This window comes from Mycosarcoma maydis, chromosome 15, assembly GCF_000328475.2.
Source record: "Mycosarcoma maydis chromosome 15, whole genome shotgun sequence".
Lineage (NCBI taxonomy): Eukaryota > Fungi > Basidiomycota > Ustilaginomycetes > Ustilaginales > Mycosarcoma > Mycosarcoma maydis.
In genome coordinates this window covers 490315-509350 of record NC_026492.1, presented here as the reverse complement: position 1 = coordinate 509350, position 19036 = coordinate 490315, and the positions used below count along the sequence as shown (strand labels likewise).

Below are 19036 nucleotides of genomic sequence, written 5' to 3'. Positions count from 1 at the left end.
TGGTGCTTGCGGCAGTCTTCCGACGTCGCTTTTCGTGTTCTCTGCCAGCGACGTTGCTACTCGTGACTCTTGCTCATCTGAAAACAAGCTTCGTGCTTGGCTCATCAGCCATGCTCAAAATGAATCGGCTTCGAATCCCCTACTGAGCTAGTGCTTGAGGTTTTGCAGGGTTTCCTACATACGTGATAGATTCTGGTTCTGACAGCCAAGGCCAAGGCCTAGCCTGAAGAGACTCTTCACTTCGGTCCACGGCCTGAGGTTCTTGCGTTTGGCTCATGCCTCATAACAGAGCCCTAGGTCAAGTCTTCTGAACCACACAATGCACATATTTGACGAGGTCTGCATGGGCCGCTATTATCATTATCAAGCCATCAGACCGACTTCTCTCAACCAAAAGACATTTTTAAAAAATAAAGATAAAAATAAGTCAATCGGCGTGGACCCGCGGAAACTCAGGCAGGGAAGCAACACCTGCAGCGTCCCACGTCCGTGCATTTTTGTGTTCTGAGCGCTTATCTTGCCCGATGGACGATTAGGTGAAAATCTTGACCCGATTTGGTACAAGAGTCTAACATTCTGTTACTGGCGCACACCGCAGATGCGGTGACGTACGAATCACGAATCGTGATTGGAAAGTCAACATGACGGCAGCTGCTGACTCAGTTGTCTGTGATGTAGATTCATGATTGAGACAGCCGAGTGATTCACGATTCAGGCGAATATTCACGATTCACGAGTATTCCTGACACTGACCGGCAAAACATTCACGATTTGGTGACTTCATAGTCCAACACGGTAGCATGCTTACATGATGTTAGCAGCGTGCCGATAAGGGATCTACCAGCTGCTTGAGCCGTCCAGCAGATTGACACCCGCACGCGACGCCGACTCAAGACTCTCTCCGTGCGTCGAGGTGCGTTGAACCCAGCAAGCCGCGTCTGTCAGTGGCGCCAGAGCTCGATCATCTCCACATTGGTCATCGAGGACACAAGACTGTCTGAGAGCGTGTCACGGCTGCTGCCGTCCTTCCCACCAACGTGGACGTTCTTGATCCATCCCAGTGCCATCATCTAATCCATTAACACTGCGTAAACGCTACATTGCCACACTGTTCGCGCAACCCGATTCAAGCACCGCAAGCCAACTCTTCGAATCAGTGCAGCACTCGCATCTATATCATCTGCACATCATGGTGAAATCCGACGCCGATGTCATCAAAGAGTTCAATGAGCTGGTCAATATGACGGCCAGCGAGCTGGAAAAGTGGCTCAAGTCGAACGACTCAACGTCTTCCGGCTGGACAAACGGCGAAGGAGGCGAGACGGTGGGCCACAACTCGGGCACTAAGATCGTCGATATCCTCGAGCGCAACCCGGAGAAGAACAAGGAAAAGTACACCGAGGACGATATCAAGCACATGCGCAAGGTGGTTAGCTATAACAAGAGGCATCTTGCGCAGGAACAGCATCTCAAGCAGAAAAAGTCGAACGAGGAGCTGCAAAAGACCAAAAGCTACAAGAGTCTGAAGAGTAAGTTTGCACCGTCCTGCCCGCTTTGGGGTTTGGTTTCAGATTTGGTTTGGTTTGGTTTGGTTGGCTGTTTTTTGTTGTTGTTGCTCCTTGGCCCATGTCTGCTTTGGTTTTACAAGTGTTGTTTGCCGTCCACATCTACTGCACTGGAGTTCGACTCACTTGACAACGACGGCGTGACTGCTCGCCGCGCGGAAGCGCCGAGAATCGACCAACACAGATGCCCGTCGCTCGCGGCATCGACAGGCTTGCGACGCTACGACATGGAATCTGACGCACCCACTCTTGCGCATTGCTCGTATGCAGGCGGATCACCCGACACGACATGGTCGTCCGCGTCGAGCTCGACATTCCGATCGGACGTTGCACTGCCCACTGCTCTGAATCTTGGCAAGATCGGGACGTCGGCCACCACAGCTTCTACCGCGGCAGCCTCAGCGGCGCCGACGCGGTCGGGCGACTCGGCTGCGTACCTCGACTCGTTGGAGGAAGGCGTCAACAAGACGATCGATGCCGAGGTCGACACGCTCCTGTCCAGCTATAAGGAGCTCGTCTCGCTTGCCACTGTAAGTCAACATGTGTTTGGCATTGCGCACGCGAGCCAGTGGCTGATGCGTCTCTATCCTGTTTCGTCGCTCGTGCAGATCGCCGACAAGGACAAATACCGTGTAGCGCAAGAGGCGTTCCAGTCAGAAGCGAGGGCGGATATCATGGTACGTCTCTATCTACCCTCGTACCTTGTGTATAGCTTTCTGACACTCAGCGTCGTGTACTTTGATCCGCTCGCGCAGGTGCGCTCTACACAAACACTCGGTCTGCTTTCGGAAGCACTCAAGCTCTCGCTTTTGCTCTCGAAAACCGCGGATCCTGCACTCAACACCGAAGCGATGCATCTTATCGAGAGCACGGAAGCTGAAAAGCTCCAATGTGCGCATTTGCTCAGCCACATCATGCAGCTCGATGTGCGTAATGCGCAACATCTCGTATCACATCTCGATCGTGCTTTGGTCGATCCGACGACGCGCCCCGAAGCGCACGATCAATCCCAGCTTGCGCCGAACCAACACATCCCAGACGACGATATGCAGCCTGTCTCGACTGGCTGAGCTCGATCTGCCCGTCTCCTCTTCTCGAACCATGTCCATGCTCTTTGGCACTTTTTTCCCTTTCTCTCCCCCTTTCTTTTTCGTTGTCGTCCGCCGCAACTACGTTGAGAGATCATGCTGACGACCGCGCTGACACGCTGCACTCTTGCACCCTATCGCAAAGACTGGGGCCATGACCCTCTCAAGGCCTGATCACAGAACCACAAACACGCACACGCCCCGCTTCATCGACTTGATCGAGCTGCGTCGACGCGCACGTAGTAACGCAGACAGCAATGCGAAGCACCATGGCGATTAGCAGGGCAACCAGTTGGCGAGCATGCTGTGTCGTGTGCCATTGTCACAGCTTGTCCCGGACACATCAGCCTCAAGATAAAAACGGCTCGAAAGACCAGAACTCCTGATGAGCGCCTACGCTCTGCGCCATGCTGTGAGCGTGCGCGTCATACCTGCTCTTCTGTAATTCACCACTATGCATCCTGACCATCTGGCTTGCGGTGTACCTAAAAACACTTGCCGCTGCCGACCACGCATCTCCCTGCGACTTGGACTGTGCCGTGAGCAAATTCGACTCGAGCAACTGTGGCTGCATGTCAGCGTAGCGGCGTTCGAAGACGTACAGTGCGCGGACCGCTTTCGGCAGGTGTTCATCGACGTTTTGCGTGGCCTGGAGAAACATTGTATCCCAATCCAACACGGTTTGAGCGTTGTACTGGTCGATCCAGTTTTGCGCACTGAAACGCGGACGTCCACGACAGACGTAGTACCAGCAGAACTGAGCTAGCAGCCCACGCAGTAGGCCGAGTTTGTGTGCTTGGGTGGGGACGGCGTCGAGCAAAAGTGGTGTGAACAGGTGCGAGTTGTTCAGATGCATCAAGAAAAAGTCGTGCTTGTACGCACGTTGGTCGGACTGGCGCGGGACAGCGCCAAGCAGAAGCGCCGAGAAGAGCGACAGTTCGCCGAGCGCTTTCTCCACGTTCGAGACTGAGGACCATCGGTCGACGTAAGACTGAATGACGCCGCGCGCGCGTCCACTCTGAAACGGTGCATCCGGTAACGCCGAATCATGCTCGCTGAGGCGCAGAGCTTGCACGCTGAGCCGCTCATCCTGCTGAATCTCGTCGACCAGCTCGAGCACGCCGCTTTCCTGCCCACTGCAACAATCGACCTTGAACAGCCAATCATAGTCAAATAGCCATGCATGACCCGCAGCAGTCGCACTAGCCATGGCCAACGCCTCACCTGCCAGCTCATTCAGTGTCAGCTCCAATGCATATCCAAAATGGATCCAGGCATGCAACACTCCGCCATAAAACCGAGCCAGCATCTTGGCGTTGGCTTGGTTCGCGTCTCTACTCAGCACGTACTTTTCCAATGCTTGGCTGAAGCCTAGCTGTTGCACTTGCTCGTCGAAAAAGTGCAGGTAGGACCAGTAGTACCTCGCGTTTCCCAAATGATCCTGCCACTTGTCCGGGTTGATCTTTTCGATCTTGGTTGCTTGTTCGGTGGAGGAAGCGTGGTGCGGATCGTACGCCGACCGATTGCTGTACCGAAAGTCGCTTAGGTAGTGCGCAATCTGGTAGTCGTAGTGTTGTTCAAGTTGTGATGGCGTAGCTGACAGCGTGAGGTCGGCGATGAGTTGGTGTGCAGAGTGGTTGTGCATGCCTCGCGTGTTGAAGAAGCAGTGATGCGAGCTATGATTCGCCGAAAGAAGCGTGGCCACAGTCGTAGCGGAAGACGGGAGGATGTTCGCGGACAGCTCTGGGAAGGATGAGCTCAGAGACGAGGTCGTAGAGAGAGATGTGCGTGTCGAAGTCATGCTGGAGGAGGAGAACGTGGCTCGAATGCTGGTAGACGCGGTAGTTGATACAGCGCGAGGTGCTGGGTATGCTGGGACGCGGCCAAGTTTGAGCGCCGATAATATGGAAGAGAGCTGCGAACGAGGATATCCGTCAACAGTGGCTCTGCCAGCCAAGAGCAGCCATCGCTGAGCTAGCATGGATCGAGTTCGCGCTATGTGGCTCGCTTTTCCCACTCTCAGTACCGATTCCACCTTGGCCTCGTCGTGTGCTGGTGGTTGTCGGCGGATGGATAGCTTGGTCCTCTTCGATCTCTCTGTAGATCGTAGATACTGTCGCTGACTTGGACTGTGTAGCGATACTCGTGACTGTTGCTGATGGTCGCAGGAGCGAGGACGGTAGGAAGCGCAACTCGCCGCTCAAGCGCGCTGTTCATGCTGAGTGAGCTCGCGGCTTCAAAGTGGAGGACAGTTGTGAGTGACTAAAGACAAAGTGACCAGCGGCTAACGTTATTCACGATTCGTGATTCGCGCTACAAAGCCGTAAAAAGTTCAGACTCCGATCAGCGTGACAGCTGCCAGTCGAAGGTGACGCTTGTGGCTTCCGCACACTGACAGGTGAGGCGCGAGAAGCCTTGGCAGCCACCCAACGCACAGTCGCAACGAACAAGCAAGAGAAAGACAGAGAGTGAGATGAAACTGAGTGAGAGCATGCTTTGACAAAACATGAAATGCTACGCAATCTGCGCCACCGTTACATGCACGGGTCTAAATGGGCGACTGCGTGGGGTGGAGGGAAAAACGAGAGTATGCGGAGCGAAACGTATAACCACCATCACTGTCGGAGAGACGGAAGCGGTAGGCGAAGGGAGAGACAATGTAGGGGCAGGAAGAGACCAAAATGAGCAAGCCCGAGTGAGCTGCCCAAGGGGCGTTCCGAAAACACCATCCAGCAGCGATTCCGGCGCCAAGCCTGCCAAGCTGTGCGTTGAAAAGCGTGCTGCACAACATGCGCTTCACATCTTGGTGAAGCTGACGTCGTGCAATACACCAGTTTCCAGGCCGCTAAACACCTGGAATACGCCCTTGGTGACGTCCATCCAATTGTTAGTGCAGGCGGCACATCGATCCACTATTGTCACGACGGCTTGCTTGCCCTTGCCCGAGATCATCACTCGATCACCGCAGTGGAAGGGAGAGTCGAACGAGATGGCGGCGATCATGCTCGAGTCGCTCGGTGTGGGTGCGCCGGGACAGGCGGGGTTGAGAAGCTGAGAGCCCGAGTAGAACGTCACCTTTCCGTTGGGCACTTGTTGACGCGCCTTGGCGTGGTGTCGGCCGCGCGCCTGCAGGTTGGATTTGGGTTCGGGAATACGTGGATGCGAAAGCGAGGCGATAGAGTCCGGGAGGTGGATAGCGGCGTTGGGATGCGCTGGTGTTCCAACATGCTGCTTGGCGGGAGCAACATGAGCTGGTGTACCAATGTGTTTGCCTGTAGGGGCGACGTATTCCGGTTTTCCAACGTCTTGTTTAGCAGGAGAATCGTGCGCCGGAGTCGCAAGATGGTGCTCAGCCGGTGCAACATGAATTGGCGTACCAACGTGTTCGCCCGCTGGTGCAACATGGGCAGGGATTCCAATGTGTTCGCCGGCTGGAAGACTCATGCCAGACGCTGTCGGCAGCAGCGATGCCAAAGCGACAGCAACCACCAAGAGCAGCATCGAAAGGCGAAGTGACACCGTCATGATTGCGAGACGTTTCCGAGCTGGAGTGAGACAGAAACTAGACTTCCACAAGTGATATCGGACAAGGATACTGGCAATGTCGAAGCCGATACTGAACGAACGCGATGGACAAAGGGACTCTTGAGGGGGCGTTGAGCGTCTTGGGTCTTTGAGAGAGAAAGCAGGACCAGACTCCCATGCGCCACATGAGGTATATATTGGATTCACGCCTAGGAGAACACGAGCACAAGCCGCCGGCCGGCCCCTTTTCAAAGACCGACAAACGACGGCGAAGCTCCTTCAACCCCGAAACTGAGGGTGCGTCATCAGTCACGCTTGGTCCTCCTCTGACTTCATCATGGATGCATTGGTGAGTATTCGCAGAAGCTAGGTGCGTCAAGGGGAAAAGGGGGGCCTGATGCATGGAGCATGCTGTCAGGCATCACACGCGCACGCGAAATTTGACAGCGCTTGACCAATGGACCATATCGGCTGTATCTACACACTCGCCTCTCCAGTTGCTGCTTCCTCTGCTTTCTCAGCTTTCCTCTGTACCTGCTCGAACGATAGTGTAAGCTCAAAGGACATCAGTATCATCAGATACGAAAGCGAGTGAGTGGGAGCGAGACGTAAGCCAGACGAGCTTCACTATGCAAATGCAAGGGGGGTTACCTCCTCCTCTGTACGGCACAAGGCGTCCTGTGCTTGCACTAAAAGCACTAAAATCTCGTGCTGGCACATGTGACTGACTCACGACTACACGTGACAATCGTGAATCGTGAATCACGGAATCACAAATCACAAAACACGAATCACGAATCACGAATCACGAATCACGAATCGCACGACAGTTGTGAGTCACGAGTCAACTTTAGCAAAATTAATCAGAAAAACGTATAGGAGAGAAATTCACGCACGACGATTGTGAATAATCACCAATAATCGTGAATATGACTTGACATGGCCCATCCTTCCAACCGCAACGAATCGTGAATCGCAATCACGAATGTTCGAAACGTCTCTGCCACCTGCAACGACCCCACTTCTCCGCTCGCTTGTCGTCATGCTCACCTGTAATCGTACACACACGCCAAGCAGGAATCATAGCGAGCGCAAAATCCGGGCTGCATGCGCATCACCTCGCCCGGAGCTTGAACGGGCGCTCTCGAGTCGCATAAGTGATGACTGCTTCGATAAACACCTTGTCTCGTGGCCGACACAATGATATCGATCAGAAGTGCGGGCCCCCGCGATCGTTTCCTATGAATTCTTCCATTGACCTATCATATAGTGTAGAGTGTATATGTACAGATGCTCATCTCCCGCATCCGATCAAAGCGGTCCGATCTTCCCTAAGCGAGTACAAAAACACCCTTCCGCATCCCACCGTGTTGATCGCTGAATTGGTAGCGTCGGGAAAAGCAAACGCGATCGCCCTCGCCTTGATCAGCCTGGCATATTCCCTCTCGTCTGCAGAAAGCGTTTCGAGAAAGGCGCGGAACATGTACGCGCCCTCGTCCTCAGACCCATCCGTGCCCCCGCTGCCGGCATCTCCGTTTGCACCGTAGCCTCTTTCGCCATGGCTCCCTAGACAGGCGGTAAGCGCCGCAGCTAGCCGATCAAAGTTGGCTCCCGTGAAATCGACCGCCAAAATAGGCACATTGCCCGATTGCAGCTGATCCGCAAACTTGGACACTTGGCGCGAGGCTTTGTCCAACACCAACAGCCGTGACGATGGCTTGGGCCGATTCTGTTGACTCTTGTCACCCTTCTTGGATCGTTCGATCGGTCTTTCTGGTAAGAGCATCTCGCGTTCGCGCACGGCAATCGTAGCCGACGGCTTCACTTCGTTGGCGCTGTACGTGCGCGAGAAGCCACCGTGTGGATAGTGATGGTGGTGATGCATTCCTCCCAGAGAACCAGGCGCCGCTGAAGCTGCTGTAGCTGCACGCATCGAAGCCGCGTCAAAAGTGGCTGATCCGAATCGCGCAGCTACTGCACCACTACCTCCGGACCCTGCTACCTGCACATCAATACTTCTTTGCTTGGCGATGCGATCCTGTACAAACCCGACCAGCTCGTGTCTCGCCACTTCATATTCCGCTCGCTGCAGCACAACCTTGACCTTGAGCACGGGCGATCGCGCTTTAGCAAACACTAGCAACAGAATGCCTTCGGCGCGGCACGTCGCTGCTGCTGCCTCGGGAGTATCGTATGTCGCGTGCTCGTACTGAAGATCTGCTGCAATGTTGTGCGCCCACAACTCGCGACAGATCTCCATCCTCGTTTCCAGCAAACCAGGAGTCGAAGCAACGTACACGTCGCATCGTCTCGGTGTATACAAGCCAAAGCTGCGTTCCTCTTCTGTTCTCGAGAGAAGCTTGGGAACTTGCACTTCTTGATACTTGGAAAGCCCAAGCGTCAGCTTGCCTACCGCCAATTGGACTCCGACACCATGTAAAGGCGCTGATGAGGCCGTTGAAGGGTTTGCAAAGTGCTTGAGCAGTCCATCGTATCGGCCGCCAGCAGCCACCACATCGCGGCGCTTGCCAGCTCTAACCACAGTGAAGAGCACGCCACCCCTGTACAAGCTGCTGGACTGCGCCAACAGTGGCGAGAAGAGGAAGCGTCGCTGGACACCAAAGAATCGCGCAGTCGCGACAACATCCGAGATCTGTGATACCGCCTTTGCCAGCCTTGTTCGCTGATCTAAGGGAAACAGTCGTTCGAGTCGACGATGAACAGCACTGACCTCATCGTTGAGATTGAATGCCTCGAGCTCTTCAATCGTAGACCGTGGCAGACCGAGTTGCAATAAATGCGTTCTTGCGCTTTGAATCGTCTTGGATCCAGCTAGCAGCGCAACAACGCCCAACACAGCAGTATGGTGCTTGGCTGGGATGCGTTCCAGGATCATCGATAAAACTACTTCGTGATTGATGTGGATCACCCAGTCTTCGTTAGCTATGCCAGGGATCTCGTCAAGCACTTCTTCAACAAGTGCAAGTGCTTCTGCCTCTGCTGCTGCCGACTTCTCCGGCGAGACAATGTCAAAAGATGCAGCCAACACAGCGCGAGGCTGACCTCCAGCGACGACGTTCTCTCGATACACGTTGCTGATCTCGTATCGCTTGAAACGTTGGTTGCTGCTGCGAGCAAAAACTCGGGCGAAAGGCACGGTGAGATCGTAAGGCAGATGAACCACTCGTCCCGTCCGGTCCAGCATCTGGACAATCTTTTCGTTGGCCGTATACAAACCGTTGGGTGGCACTATGAGCGGCGCCGTAAACTCGACCGCACCGTGGCGACGAGCTGCGTTGCGGATCAAATCGCACACTACCGTCGTCAAAGAGGTGTCGCGATCTGTCTCTGCTCCTGTGTCGAATGTAAAGTCGCGTACGAGATCGGCAGCAGTACGGCTGAAAAGCGCATCCATAAGCTGATGATTGTAAGCACTGGTCGGGTTAGCCATGAGTCGGAGACACTCCTCGATGTACTCGTCTTCCATCTTGGGTGGCAGCAGGTCGCTCTTGAGGATCTCGAGAGGTGAAGGTCTCCGATCTGGATCGTGATCGAGCATCTGGCGGATGAGCGTCGTCTGCTTCTCGAGCTTGCTGTGTGGCCAAACTGCGGGCAAGCTTATGCCAGAATCCCGCAGCTCACGGATAAGCAAGATGCGCTCCATTCCTGTGCGATAGACACGCTGACTTGCCAGCATCTCGAAAAAGATAATGCCAAGAGAGTAAATATCGACCTTGAAGTTGTACTTTACCCCGCTTTTGGCACGTAGCTCGGGGGCCGTGTACAGGTAGGTGCCAAGATCGCCTGTGAGGTCGGTGCTTTCAGCCAAGTCTGTGGTTCCTCCCGCATTGCCTGCATTTCCTTCAGCGATTTGGAGTGCATTGGTAGCGAGGCCAAAGTCGCCGATCTTGACATCGCCATTGGCGTACATAAGTACGTTAGATGGCTTGAGGTCACGATGAATGATACCGAGACTGCTAATGTGGGCGAGCGCTTCAACCATTTGACGCAAGATGCGCCAGGCTTCATCTTCGGTCAAGCCTTTTTCGATGGCCTCGCGGAGGGTTCTGTTCTCGACAAATTCCATTTGGATGTAGAGCACACGTTGCATAGGAACGCTATTTCCAAGACGTGCGTCAACGACACTTCTCGACATCGAACGACCAGCACGAGAGGCGCGACGCGATGACAGTGGAATACGACTGAAATCGTCATCGTCATCATCTCCGCCAAACTCGTCCTCTGAGCTGGACACTTCCGAATCTCGATCGTCATCTTCGTCATTTTCGTCTTCCGAGTCATCGCTGTCATCCGAAGGCGTGCGTAACGCCAGCAAACCTCCTTTGTATGACATGTCGGCTATGGCACGCGAAGAATTTCCTGCATTTCGCTGGTCGCTACTGTCTTCGTCGTCGTCGGCGAAGCGGATGTCACTGTAGCTTCCCGTAAGATTGGACGAGTTGGCACCAGATGCAAAAGCGTCATCGTCATCGTCGTCAAAGCCAGGTACGGCGCGGAAAGAGTCGTCACGGCCCGCTTTCTGTCGGTTGGAAAGCGCTGAGCGCTGGAAGCCGTTGCCAAATGCAGACATGGACAGACTTGGACCCGAGGCATGTGTCTTGCTTGTGGTGGTGTTGGTCTCCAAGGTTTGACTTGAAGTGAAACCGTCCGTGTCGCTAGCAGCTAGTCCCGTTATGGGCATCTGGGTTTCTTCGATCCAGCAGGTCGAATATCTCACAATATGGGGATGATCGAGACGGCTGAGTGCACTGATCTCGCGTAACGTCCTTTCGTCCTCGTCGGGCGAGCTGGACAGCTTGATCTTTTTGACAGCGTAGAAGCGGCCGTCGAGACGATTGCGAGCCTTGACGACACTGCCAAACGCACCTTTTCCTAGGAACTCCACCTCTTCAAAGTCGGACAGGTAGCGAGATGTGGCAGCAGCATGCGATACGCCTGGACCCGAAGGGGATCGGAATGGCCAGAGCGAGCCGATCGGCTGCAAGCCGCCTGCATTGAGAGGCGTGCCAATCTTGGGACTCGGAGAAGCAGGAAAGTGGTTCTGTGGGTCACTCTGCTGGCGAGCTGTGCCTGGACGGGGCGTGGCCTTGGTCGGCTTGGCAGGCGTCACCGCGGCGGATGTGACGTGCTGTTGAGGCATCTTGGTGCTCGAGTCGTCAGCCAGGTCTGTGTCTTCGTACAAGATGAGTTCGTCCAGACGCGAGACCAGAGAAGCAGCGGTAGGACGTTTCTTGGATGCTCGCTCAAGCATCAGGAGAAGAAAGGCTTGGACATGCGGTGCGAGGACCTTGCTGCCGCGAATAAGGTGCTCGGGTAGGTCGTGCTCGTGGAAGCACTCCAAGCCGAACAGCATCTGACAGGCACAAACTCCCAGATCCCAGATATCGCGTTTGCGGCTGTAGGAGAGAGGCTGGTCAATTGACTCTGGCGATTTCCACGCGTCAGGCTGGACCGGATCCTGAATCGGGCCAATTAGATCGTTGAGCGGATTCGATTTGTGCATATCCTTCAAGCGACGAGCATAGCAGGCACCAGCCAACCGTAACACTGAAGGAATGGCTGACTGTGTTCGGCTCTCGATGAAGATGGAGTCGGCATCGACGCCCCTATGGACAAGGTTACGAGTGTGCAGCGAATCAAGTGTCTTGAGCAGCGCCAATAAATAGTGTCGAACGCGCTTCCAGGGAAGCGAATCGCATTGCTCGAGGAGGTCACGTAGGCAGAAACCGTCGGTGCGTTCAGTGACGACGCTGAGCTTCCAGCCCTGCGGATCGGTGATGCGAGTAACGGCACTGGCGAGCACATTGATCAAGCCGGGTTCGCGCACCTTGACAAGCTTGTCAAACTCGAACTCGACCTCTTCCAGCTTGCGTTTTCCGGAAGAGTAGGCATAATGCTGCGAAGTGATGAGGTAGTGTTCGATCAACCACGAGTGTGAGGGTGCGCGCGAGTCGGTGGGAGCTTGATGCGCTGGCTCGGCAAGATGACGTGTGGCAAGGCCCGTGTTGCTAAGGACAGGACCAACGCGAAGAACAGATATGACGCGCCCGTTGTGCTCGATCGGTTCGAGGAAGGTCTCAATGCGTGAGTCGTCCGACATAGATGCTGCAGCGGCTGTATTGGCGGCTGTGTCGGCGGAAGCAGAAGTAGAGGATGCATTGAGGCCATGAACTGGACTCAAAGGGCCATGCTGGGTAAAGTAGCTATTCTCTCGTTTGCGTTCCTTCTCTTGCTTGAGCAAGGCAGCTTTCTTGCTAGCCTCCTGCTGAATGAGCTGAACAAGCTGCTCGGAGCGGATGGTTTCTGCCCGTTGCCGACGGAGATTCTCTTCTTGCTGCTCTGCACGCTGACGCTCTTGCTGTTCTTTTGCACGCTTCTGCATCTCCTCTTCCAAGCTTAGAGACGGTGCGCCATCTTTGACCTCTTTAGGGATAGTATTGTTGAGACTAATAAAGTCTTGAGCTACGGTGATAAGCTCCCAGATCATTTCGGCTCCAATGAGCGACTTGGCTTTGCGGTTGAGCGCACCACCGAGACTCGTCAAATGGCTTGCCGAGAGACCCTTATGCCTACCGTCGTTAAGCTTGACTATGATGGTTGGTGTCACGAGCGGATAGTTCTTGGGAAGACGAAACGAGACGTAGGCCGAGACGAGCGGTTTGAGACGTTCCTCATCTGGACGGATGACTACCTGGAATTCGTGCAACTGGGATACAGCTGCACCTTTCCAAGCCTTCTGCTCGACTCGCGTAAAGTCCTGGTCGAGGATCGACTCAATTGCTTCGATCTCGGTCCGCTGCAGTTCCGTGATCTCTTGTGGAGACAGCGCCGGCGTCGAGGTGGCACCCGTCATTTTGACACTAAGGTGCTGTTTGCATTTGCAGTAGAGTGGGACGAGATGCGTCGGTGTATGCAGGACGTTGGACAATGATGTCAACGCAGTGGATGAGCTTGCGAGCGTAGCAGCGTCGTTGATAGCCTGTAAGAGCACCTCCACTTGCGTGGAGCTGATTCAGAGGCTGGTGCTAGCTTTCATCTCGATATGATTTTGGAAGGATGATGGAGGCGGCTGGTAGACGGCTGTAGCTGCGTCACGAAGGCTATCGGCGCCGCGCAAGATGAGCACAATCACGAATGTGACGACAAAGAGACTCACGACTTTGTGACAGAAGCGAGCGAAGCTCACGCTCTGGTAATTGGACCCTTTTGCGTCGGGTTGATCCGATCGATTCGAGATTCATATAATATTCGTGATTGCTGTATGCTGCCTTCGGCGTGTTTCGACTGCACGAATCCAAATCACGAATCACGAATCACGAATCACGAATCACGAATCACGAATCACGAATCACATCGTGAAGAACAATCACCATTAACTTAAGAAAAATAGTAATCGTGATAAAGTGTGCACGGACGAAAGAATTTTTCGAGCTGCTCCACATCGATGATTCGTGATTCATGGCCGAAAGCCGAACCGGCTGTCGACTGTTGATATCCACCTGCCTCCTTGCGCTCCACACCTGTTGGAATCAGGCAGACAGATATCGCAACTATGTCGCTGTTAGACAAGCGCAAAGCTTCATCGACTGCAGCGGGGCCATCATCCGTTGCTGTGGCGTCCTCATCGAAGCGTGTTCGAATGGATGAGCCAAGCCGAGGTCAACGCAGACGCGAGGAGACCGACTTTTTCGACGGTGATCCCGAAATCGAAGAAGAGGATCGTCGGCGCATCCGAAAGGACCAAAAGAGCGGCCGTATAGATGATCGTGGCCAAGATCTGTCTGAATCGGATGAGTCAGACGACAACAACGCCGACCCTTTCAACGAAGACGAGGACGACTCGGATGGAGAGGCGGACGCAGGATCGCATCGGAGGAGAGCAGACAAGAAGCGACGAGGCGATGCGGCAGGCGCAGCAGGTGACGATGATGACGAGGATATGTTTGATGTTGAGAATGATGATGAAAAGCAGACGTCAAGCGCAAGTAAGGCAATTCGAAAAGCTCAAACCCGTGGCAAGTACCTCAAGCTTGGCGAACTGGAAGAAGGTCAAGACTTTGGCTCAAATAACCGTTCCACATTGGACGCTGCAGACGACGAAGACGCAAAACTGCTCAGAGGCAAAGGCAAGGACGACGATGATGATGACGACGACGATCTGGATCCTGAACTCGAGCTTGAGGACGATGACGAAGGCGATCAGAGCAGTAATGATCAAGATGGCTCGGATCGTGATGGCTTTGTCGATCTCAACGCCTTGGCAGAGCGGTCACCCTCCACCTCCCCCGGCGGCACTCCTCTCTCCACCTCTCGCAATTCCAAGTCTAAAAAAAGCAAAAAGCAAAAACCACCAAAAGTGACAGGCTTCAACATGAAGGAAGAGATGCGTACCGGCAAGTTCGACGCCGACGGCAATTACCACGAGAACCAACGCGATCCACACGCACAGCACGATGCCTGGCTCACCGGCGTCTATTCCAAATCCAAGATCCTCGAAGCACGTAGAGCTCAACAGAAGCGAGACCAGGACGCAAGGGACAAGGAAAAAGCAGCACAACGGGCGGATGGCGACGAGGATGAAGTGAAGAAGAGGCTGGTGGAATACATGCATCGCTACGAAACGGTGCAAAGGACGCTGCAGAGGCTGGGCAAAGTATTAGCAACCGAGAAGAAGCGACTGAAAGCCATAACAGTTGACAAAGATGACGAAAAGCAAGCAGTGGCGTCAGCAGGGGCAGACGTAGAGACCGTCACCCATCTCTCTTCTGTGCTCATGTCACGCTTTGGTCGACTTGACATCTACGACCAGACGTACGAGCAGCTCTTGCATGATGTGCGCAAATCAGGTCTGACTCGACAAACTTTTGATCCCGCAGCAAAGTTCGACCCGCCTCCAGCGGCGGCTGCTTCGGCCAATCACTCTGATGATCTTTCTGCTGGCGCTGCTGGTGCAGGAGAGTGGGAATACCGCTGGGCACCCTCTTACCTCGCCACAGCCGCACGAGAATCTAACACACCAGTTGACCCCGAGGTTCAGATCTTTGGTCCGTTCAGTATTGCCGATCTCAAGAGCTGGGCGGAGCAGGGGTATTTCGGCGATGCTGGAGAACGCATTTTGCTCAGACCAAGGGGCGCAAACGATGCATGGCAGGCCTACAACGATGTTGCTGCGATTGCAAGATAATGACAATCAAGCTACATCGCTATTCGTGTTGGTCTCAGGTGGCGGCCCTAGCAGGCTGGGTGGAATCCTCTCCGATGCCTCGCATTTGCTCCAAGGTCTGTCCTCTTGTCTCGTTCAAGTACGGCAAGAGTGAAGATCTTTGTCTTCTCGACCTCCCTGAGCGCTACTAAATATGCCTCTAGATTCGCCATCTAGAACCCTTTGGCAGCTGTGCCGAACGGGCGCGGAAGCATCTGTCTTGATACTAGTGCCTCTCACCATCATCTCATCAAGGCCAAAGTTCATGATTCAGTCTACAAGGTGGCATCGCAGGGTGTCAACGACCGCCGTGATCATTTGGCATCTCATCCCGTCGTTCCAGCTGATCGAGACGACCCTTCTGACGACTACCACGCTCTGGTAACAAAGTATGTGAGCGACGACAGTCTGGATCCGTGACCATGTTGATTGCTACCAAGACGACATGTGTTTTGCTAATGGAGAACGGGGCTAAGTCTGATGCGACCAAACCCTGCTTCAAAGGTGGTTCGCTCTGTTGTTCCGCCGCAGCGATTGCGGGCGTTGCGCGAGCAGGTGAAAGCGGAGAAGGCGCAAGCAAAAACAAAAAGAAGGCCAAGGTTGGCGTTCAGCTCTAGTTTTCATCGACATTTGCACACTGAACTTTGTTCGCTACGACCTTCGATAGGATCTTGAGACTTACCGATACCGTCAGGTGGCCCACTAGGAGGCAGCTTATCCGCAGCCACATAGATAGCAACTTCGTACAGCCCTTCGCCATGCTCTTCAATCCACCTTCGATCCTCTGGGTCTTCCGCCACCTTGACTATCACCCTAACAAACCTGTTAGTCTGCAATGCTTCGTGATGCGAGCTCGTCGTAATGTTGGTAGCTGCATTGGCATCTGGCTTGTGGATCGCTGATACAGGTGTCGACAAGAGGCGATAAGGAATCTCGTTAGGCACAAGTTGAAAGTCGTTGGTGATGGGCAGCGTATTCGGCTGTATGGGCTGATGAAGTGCCAGTGAGACGTCGAGGTACTTTGTCACCGTATCGTTTCCATACAGCAGGGTGATTTCAGCGATGCCGGGTGAGTGGTTGTTGTGATGCGCATAGGTCAAAGGTACTCGAAGATCACGTGGAGTAAGGTCGGCACACCAGAAAGGTACGTGCGAACGAACGTTGCCCACAGGCAGCCGATCTCCTGGGCCTCGTGGAGAGGGAAACGAGACCTTCCACTTGATCTGATCGCCTCTTGTTGTGATCCTACCACCTTGTTGCGGTTGTTGGTACAGCAGTCTTGGCGCAACCACTCTAGCTCGCTCTTGTTGATCATCTTGCTTCTTGTTGAGCAGCTCTTGCAACGCACTCTGCCTCAAACGGCTCGCGTTTTCATTGATGCTCTCGATGGCTCCGTCGCTGATTCCGTCCAGCAAGCACCAGTCGATCCAGCCTGGTCGGCAGTGATACCACCAATGTTGTTTTCTTCTTGTTTCAAAGTCATGCTGGCTTTCGCCTGATCCGGGGGAGGGTGACGGCTCGAATTGGATGATCTCGATATAGACTCCATCAGGAAATACGATAAGCACGTTGGACGTCAGGCCATCAGCATGCGTTCCGCCACGCACCACCTGAAATCCAAGTTCGGAAAAGACGAGGACAGCACGCTCGAGCGCCGAGCTGCGTTGCGTGGAGGATGTTCGAGGGTCGTTGACGAGCAGGATAAGGTGATCCAGTGCCGGTACAAGCGATGGTGCAGCTGTGCACATGTTTACTGGAGCCTCTGCCTCAGAAGCAGGGCAGATTCAGATGCGATTCTTTCCAAGTGTCGTGGAGCGGACCAACGTTGTCTATGATGAGAGATGCGAAGCAGTTGTGAGTTACGAGTCGTGAGTGTCACAGGGCCGTGCGCAAGTTGGCTCGAGTCATCCAAGTCGTGAGTCTGAATCGTGAATCACGAATTTCGACATGCAACATCACGGATTGACGGTACAGGGTCCAATCGTGAATCTCTCTGTTCTTCCAGAGTCGTCGTTACTGGCAATCGTGAATCACAAAGGCACCATCATCTGGACAAAGATGCCGCCAACCCGCTTCCAGCCGAGTCATCAGACACCGTTCAAGTCGACAATCTCTACGTCTCAACAGTCACGCATATTTCATTCACCCTTGCAAGCAGGCGCTACGGCCAACCCAGTCTCGATTTCGATCTCGGATATCGATCCATCAGAATGGAAGTATCATGCGGAAGGCGGTAAGAACGTGCTTCTTTCGTTCGACCCTGTCGGGGGCATTCAAGCCGGTAAGAGCCCCTTTGCGACTTTGACATGCACGTACGCTTTGCGCATTCCCAAGAGTCTCCCGTCCAAGTCAGAGTCGAATCAAGAAGACGAGCAAGAAGCAGAACAGTTTACTCGACATGTCGTGCAACCTCTTCTGGGAGATGCTACGGTCCTTCCCAAATGCATGCGGATCCCCATCGTAACAGCTAGAGACAGGCATGTGATCGATATGCTCTCAGCACGCATCGAGATGCAACGTCCTGCTGCTCGTCGTACACACCCAGCTCGGATTCGGTCTGAAGCATTGTCCTACATCTACGCTGTAGAGGACGTCGCTGCACCCGTCTCTGTGTCTCCTTCTGCGCAGAGAGCGGTGCTTTGTGTAGAGATCAAGCCGAAATGGGGCTTTCTAGCGCGCATCGACTCGATACCTCCCAGCTCTCCAAATGTCGAGATCAAAGCGAGGTACTCGCGCTATCGCATGCACCGAGTGGCGAAGCATGCAGCTGCCGACCACGCCGGCCAGATGTCGATCGAGCAATTCGAACGTCTCTACGATCCAGTCGACCTCTACAGTTGCGACTCGGAGAGGAAGCAGAAAGCCATCAAAGCGCTGTGGGACGACTGGATCGATACCAAGGGCAAGACGAACAATCTGCGCTTGTTTTGGAACGGCGCTGTTGTGGATCCTCAGGACAGCGTGACACTCGAGGCTATAGCTCAATTCTTGGGTACAGACAATTCGGTACAAGGTAGGCTAAAGGGAGCGTTGACGCAACATCTAGATAAAGAGCTGTCCAAGCGCGTGCTTGGCGAGAACGACGAGTGGTCGACAGTGAGTGTCCTCTCCCGCCTAGCTCACCTGCAATCAGCGCTTGACCCACTCGACGTTGAAGGTCTTGCACATCTCTGGCTTCGGCGCACTCAATCGCACGTCCTTGGCCAAGCTTCATCCGACGTCGACCTCCCTCCTGCGCTCACCCGCAACCTCGCTGCTGCTCAACTTGCAGCCATGCTCGATTCCTTCCTGTCGGGCACTACTGCCGAGGTAAGCCTCGAAGACGCAGTGCAGGCATTCCTCGTCTCGGCCTCATTCAAAGACTGCTCGATGCTGCTCCGCTTCCATCAGACCGAGAGCGGTGTGCAAGGCGAGACGAAACTGGTCGATCTAGACAGCAAGCCGTTTGCCAAGCTGAGCTCAATGCAGCAGACCGACAGCGAGGTGTGTGCGGCATTCCTTGCATGGTTGTCGCAACTGGATCGTTCGCCAGCTGCCTCTGTTGCTCCTTGAGACGTAGAAATTGCGAATCGGATCGATTCTCAGCCTTGACGAGATTGCGTATGGCGAGTGTAGCGTGTTCAGCCGACACAGAT

General features: G+C 54.2%; 7 protein-coding genes across 7 annotated transcripts; 3 read left to right on the top strand and 4 right to left on the bottom strand.

Annotated features, from left to right (window-relative positions):
* Positions 1-1189: 1189 nt before the first annotated feature.
* On the top strand, positions 1190-2635 carry UMAG_12297 (uncharacterized protein; the record flags this gene model as incomplete). The annotated part of the gene is made up of 4 exons (XM_011393096.1): positions 1190-1529; positions 1836-2095; positions 2174-2242; positions 2321-2635. The coding sequence occupies 4 exons, from the start codon at positions 1190-1192 to the stop codon at positions 2633-2635; spliced, it is 984 nt and encodes a 327-aa protein (XP_011391398.1).
* Positions 2636-3002: 367 nt separating this feature from the next.
* Positions 3003-4454, bottom strand: UMAG_10713 (uncharacterized protein; the record flags this gene model as incomplete). The annotated part of the gene is made up of 1 exon (XM_011393053.1): positions 3003-4454. The coding sequence occupies one exon, from the start codon at positions 4452-4454 to the stop codon at positions 3003-3005; it is 1452 nt and encodes a 483-aa protein (XP_011391355.1).
* A 995-nt stretch (positions 4455-5449) lies between these two features.
* UMAG_05046 (uncharacterized protein) lies at positions 5450-6178 on the bottom strand (the record flags this gene model as incomplete). The annotated part of the gene is made up of 1 exon (XM_011393032.1): positions 5450-6178. One exon carries the CDS (start codon positions 6176-6178, stop codon positions 5450-5452), a length of 729 nt encoding a protein of 242 aa, XP_011391334.1.
* A 1294-nt stretch (positions 6179-7472) lies between these two features.
* Positions 7473-13052, bottom strand: UMAG_05045 (serine/threonine-protein kinase GCN2; the record flags this gene model as incomplete). The annotated part of the gene is made up of 1 exon (XM_011393031.1): positions 7473-13052. The coding sequence occupies one exon, from the start codon at positions 13050-13052 to the stop codon at positions 7473-7475; it is 5580 nt and encodes a 1859-aa protein (XP_011391333.1).
* Positions 13053-13751: 699 nt separating this feature from the next.
* Positions 13752-15383, top strand: UMAG_05044 (uncharacterized protein; the record flags this gene model as incomplete). The annotated part of the gene is made up of 1 exon (XM_011393030.1): positions 13752-15383. The coding sequence occupies one exon, from the start codon at positions 13752-13754 to the stop codon at positions 15381-15383; it is 1632 nt and encodes a 543-aa protein (XP_011391332.1).
* A 473-nt stretch (positions 15384-15856) lies between these two features.
* Positions 15857-17149, bottom strand: UMAG_10712 (uncharacterized protein; the record flags this gene model as incomplete). Its single annotated transcript, XM_011393052.1, has 2 exons — positions 15857-15915; positions 16084-17149. 2 exons carry the CDS (start codon positions 17147-17149, stop codon positions 15857-15859), a joined length of 1125 nt encoding a protein of 374 aa, XP_011391354.1.
* Positions 17150-17459: 310 nt separating this feature from the next.
* UMAG_05042 (uncharacterized protein) lies at positions 17460-18953 on the top strand (the record flags this gene model as incomplete). Its single annotated transcript, XM_011393029.1, has 1 exon — positions 17460-18953. The coding sequence occupies one exon, from the start codon at positions 17460-17462 to the stop codon at positions 18951-18953; it is 1494 nt and encodes a 497-aa protein (XP_011391331.1).
* Positions 18954-19036: the final 83 nt, after the last annotated feature.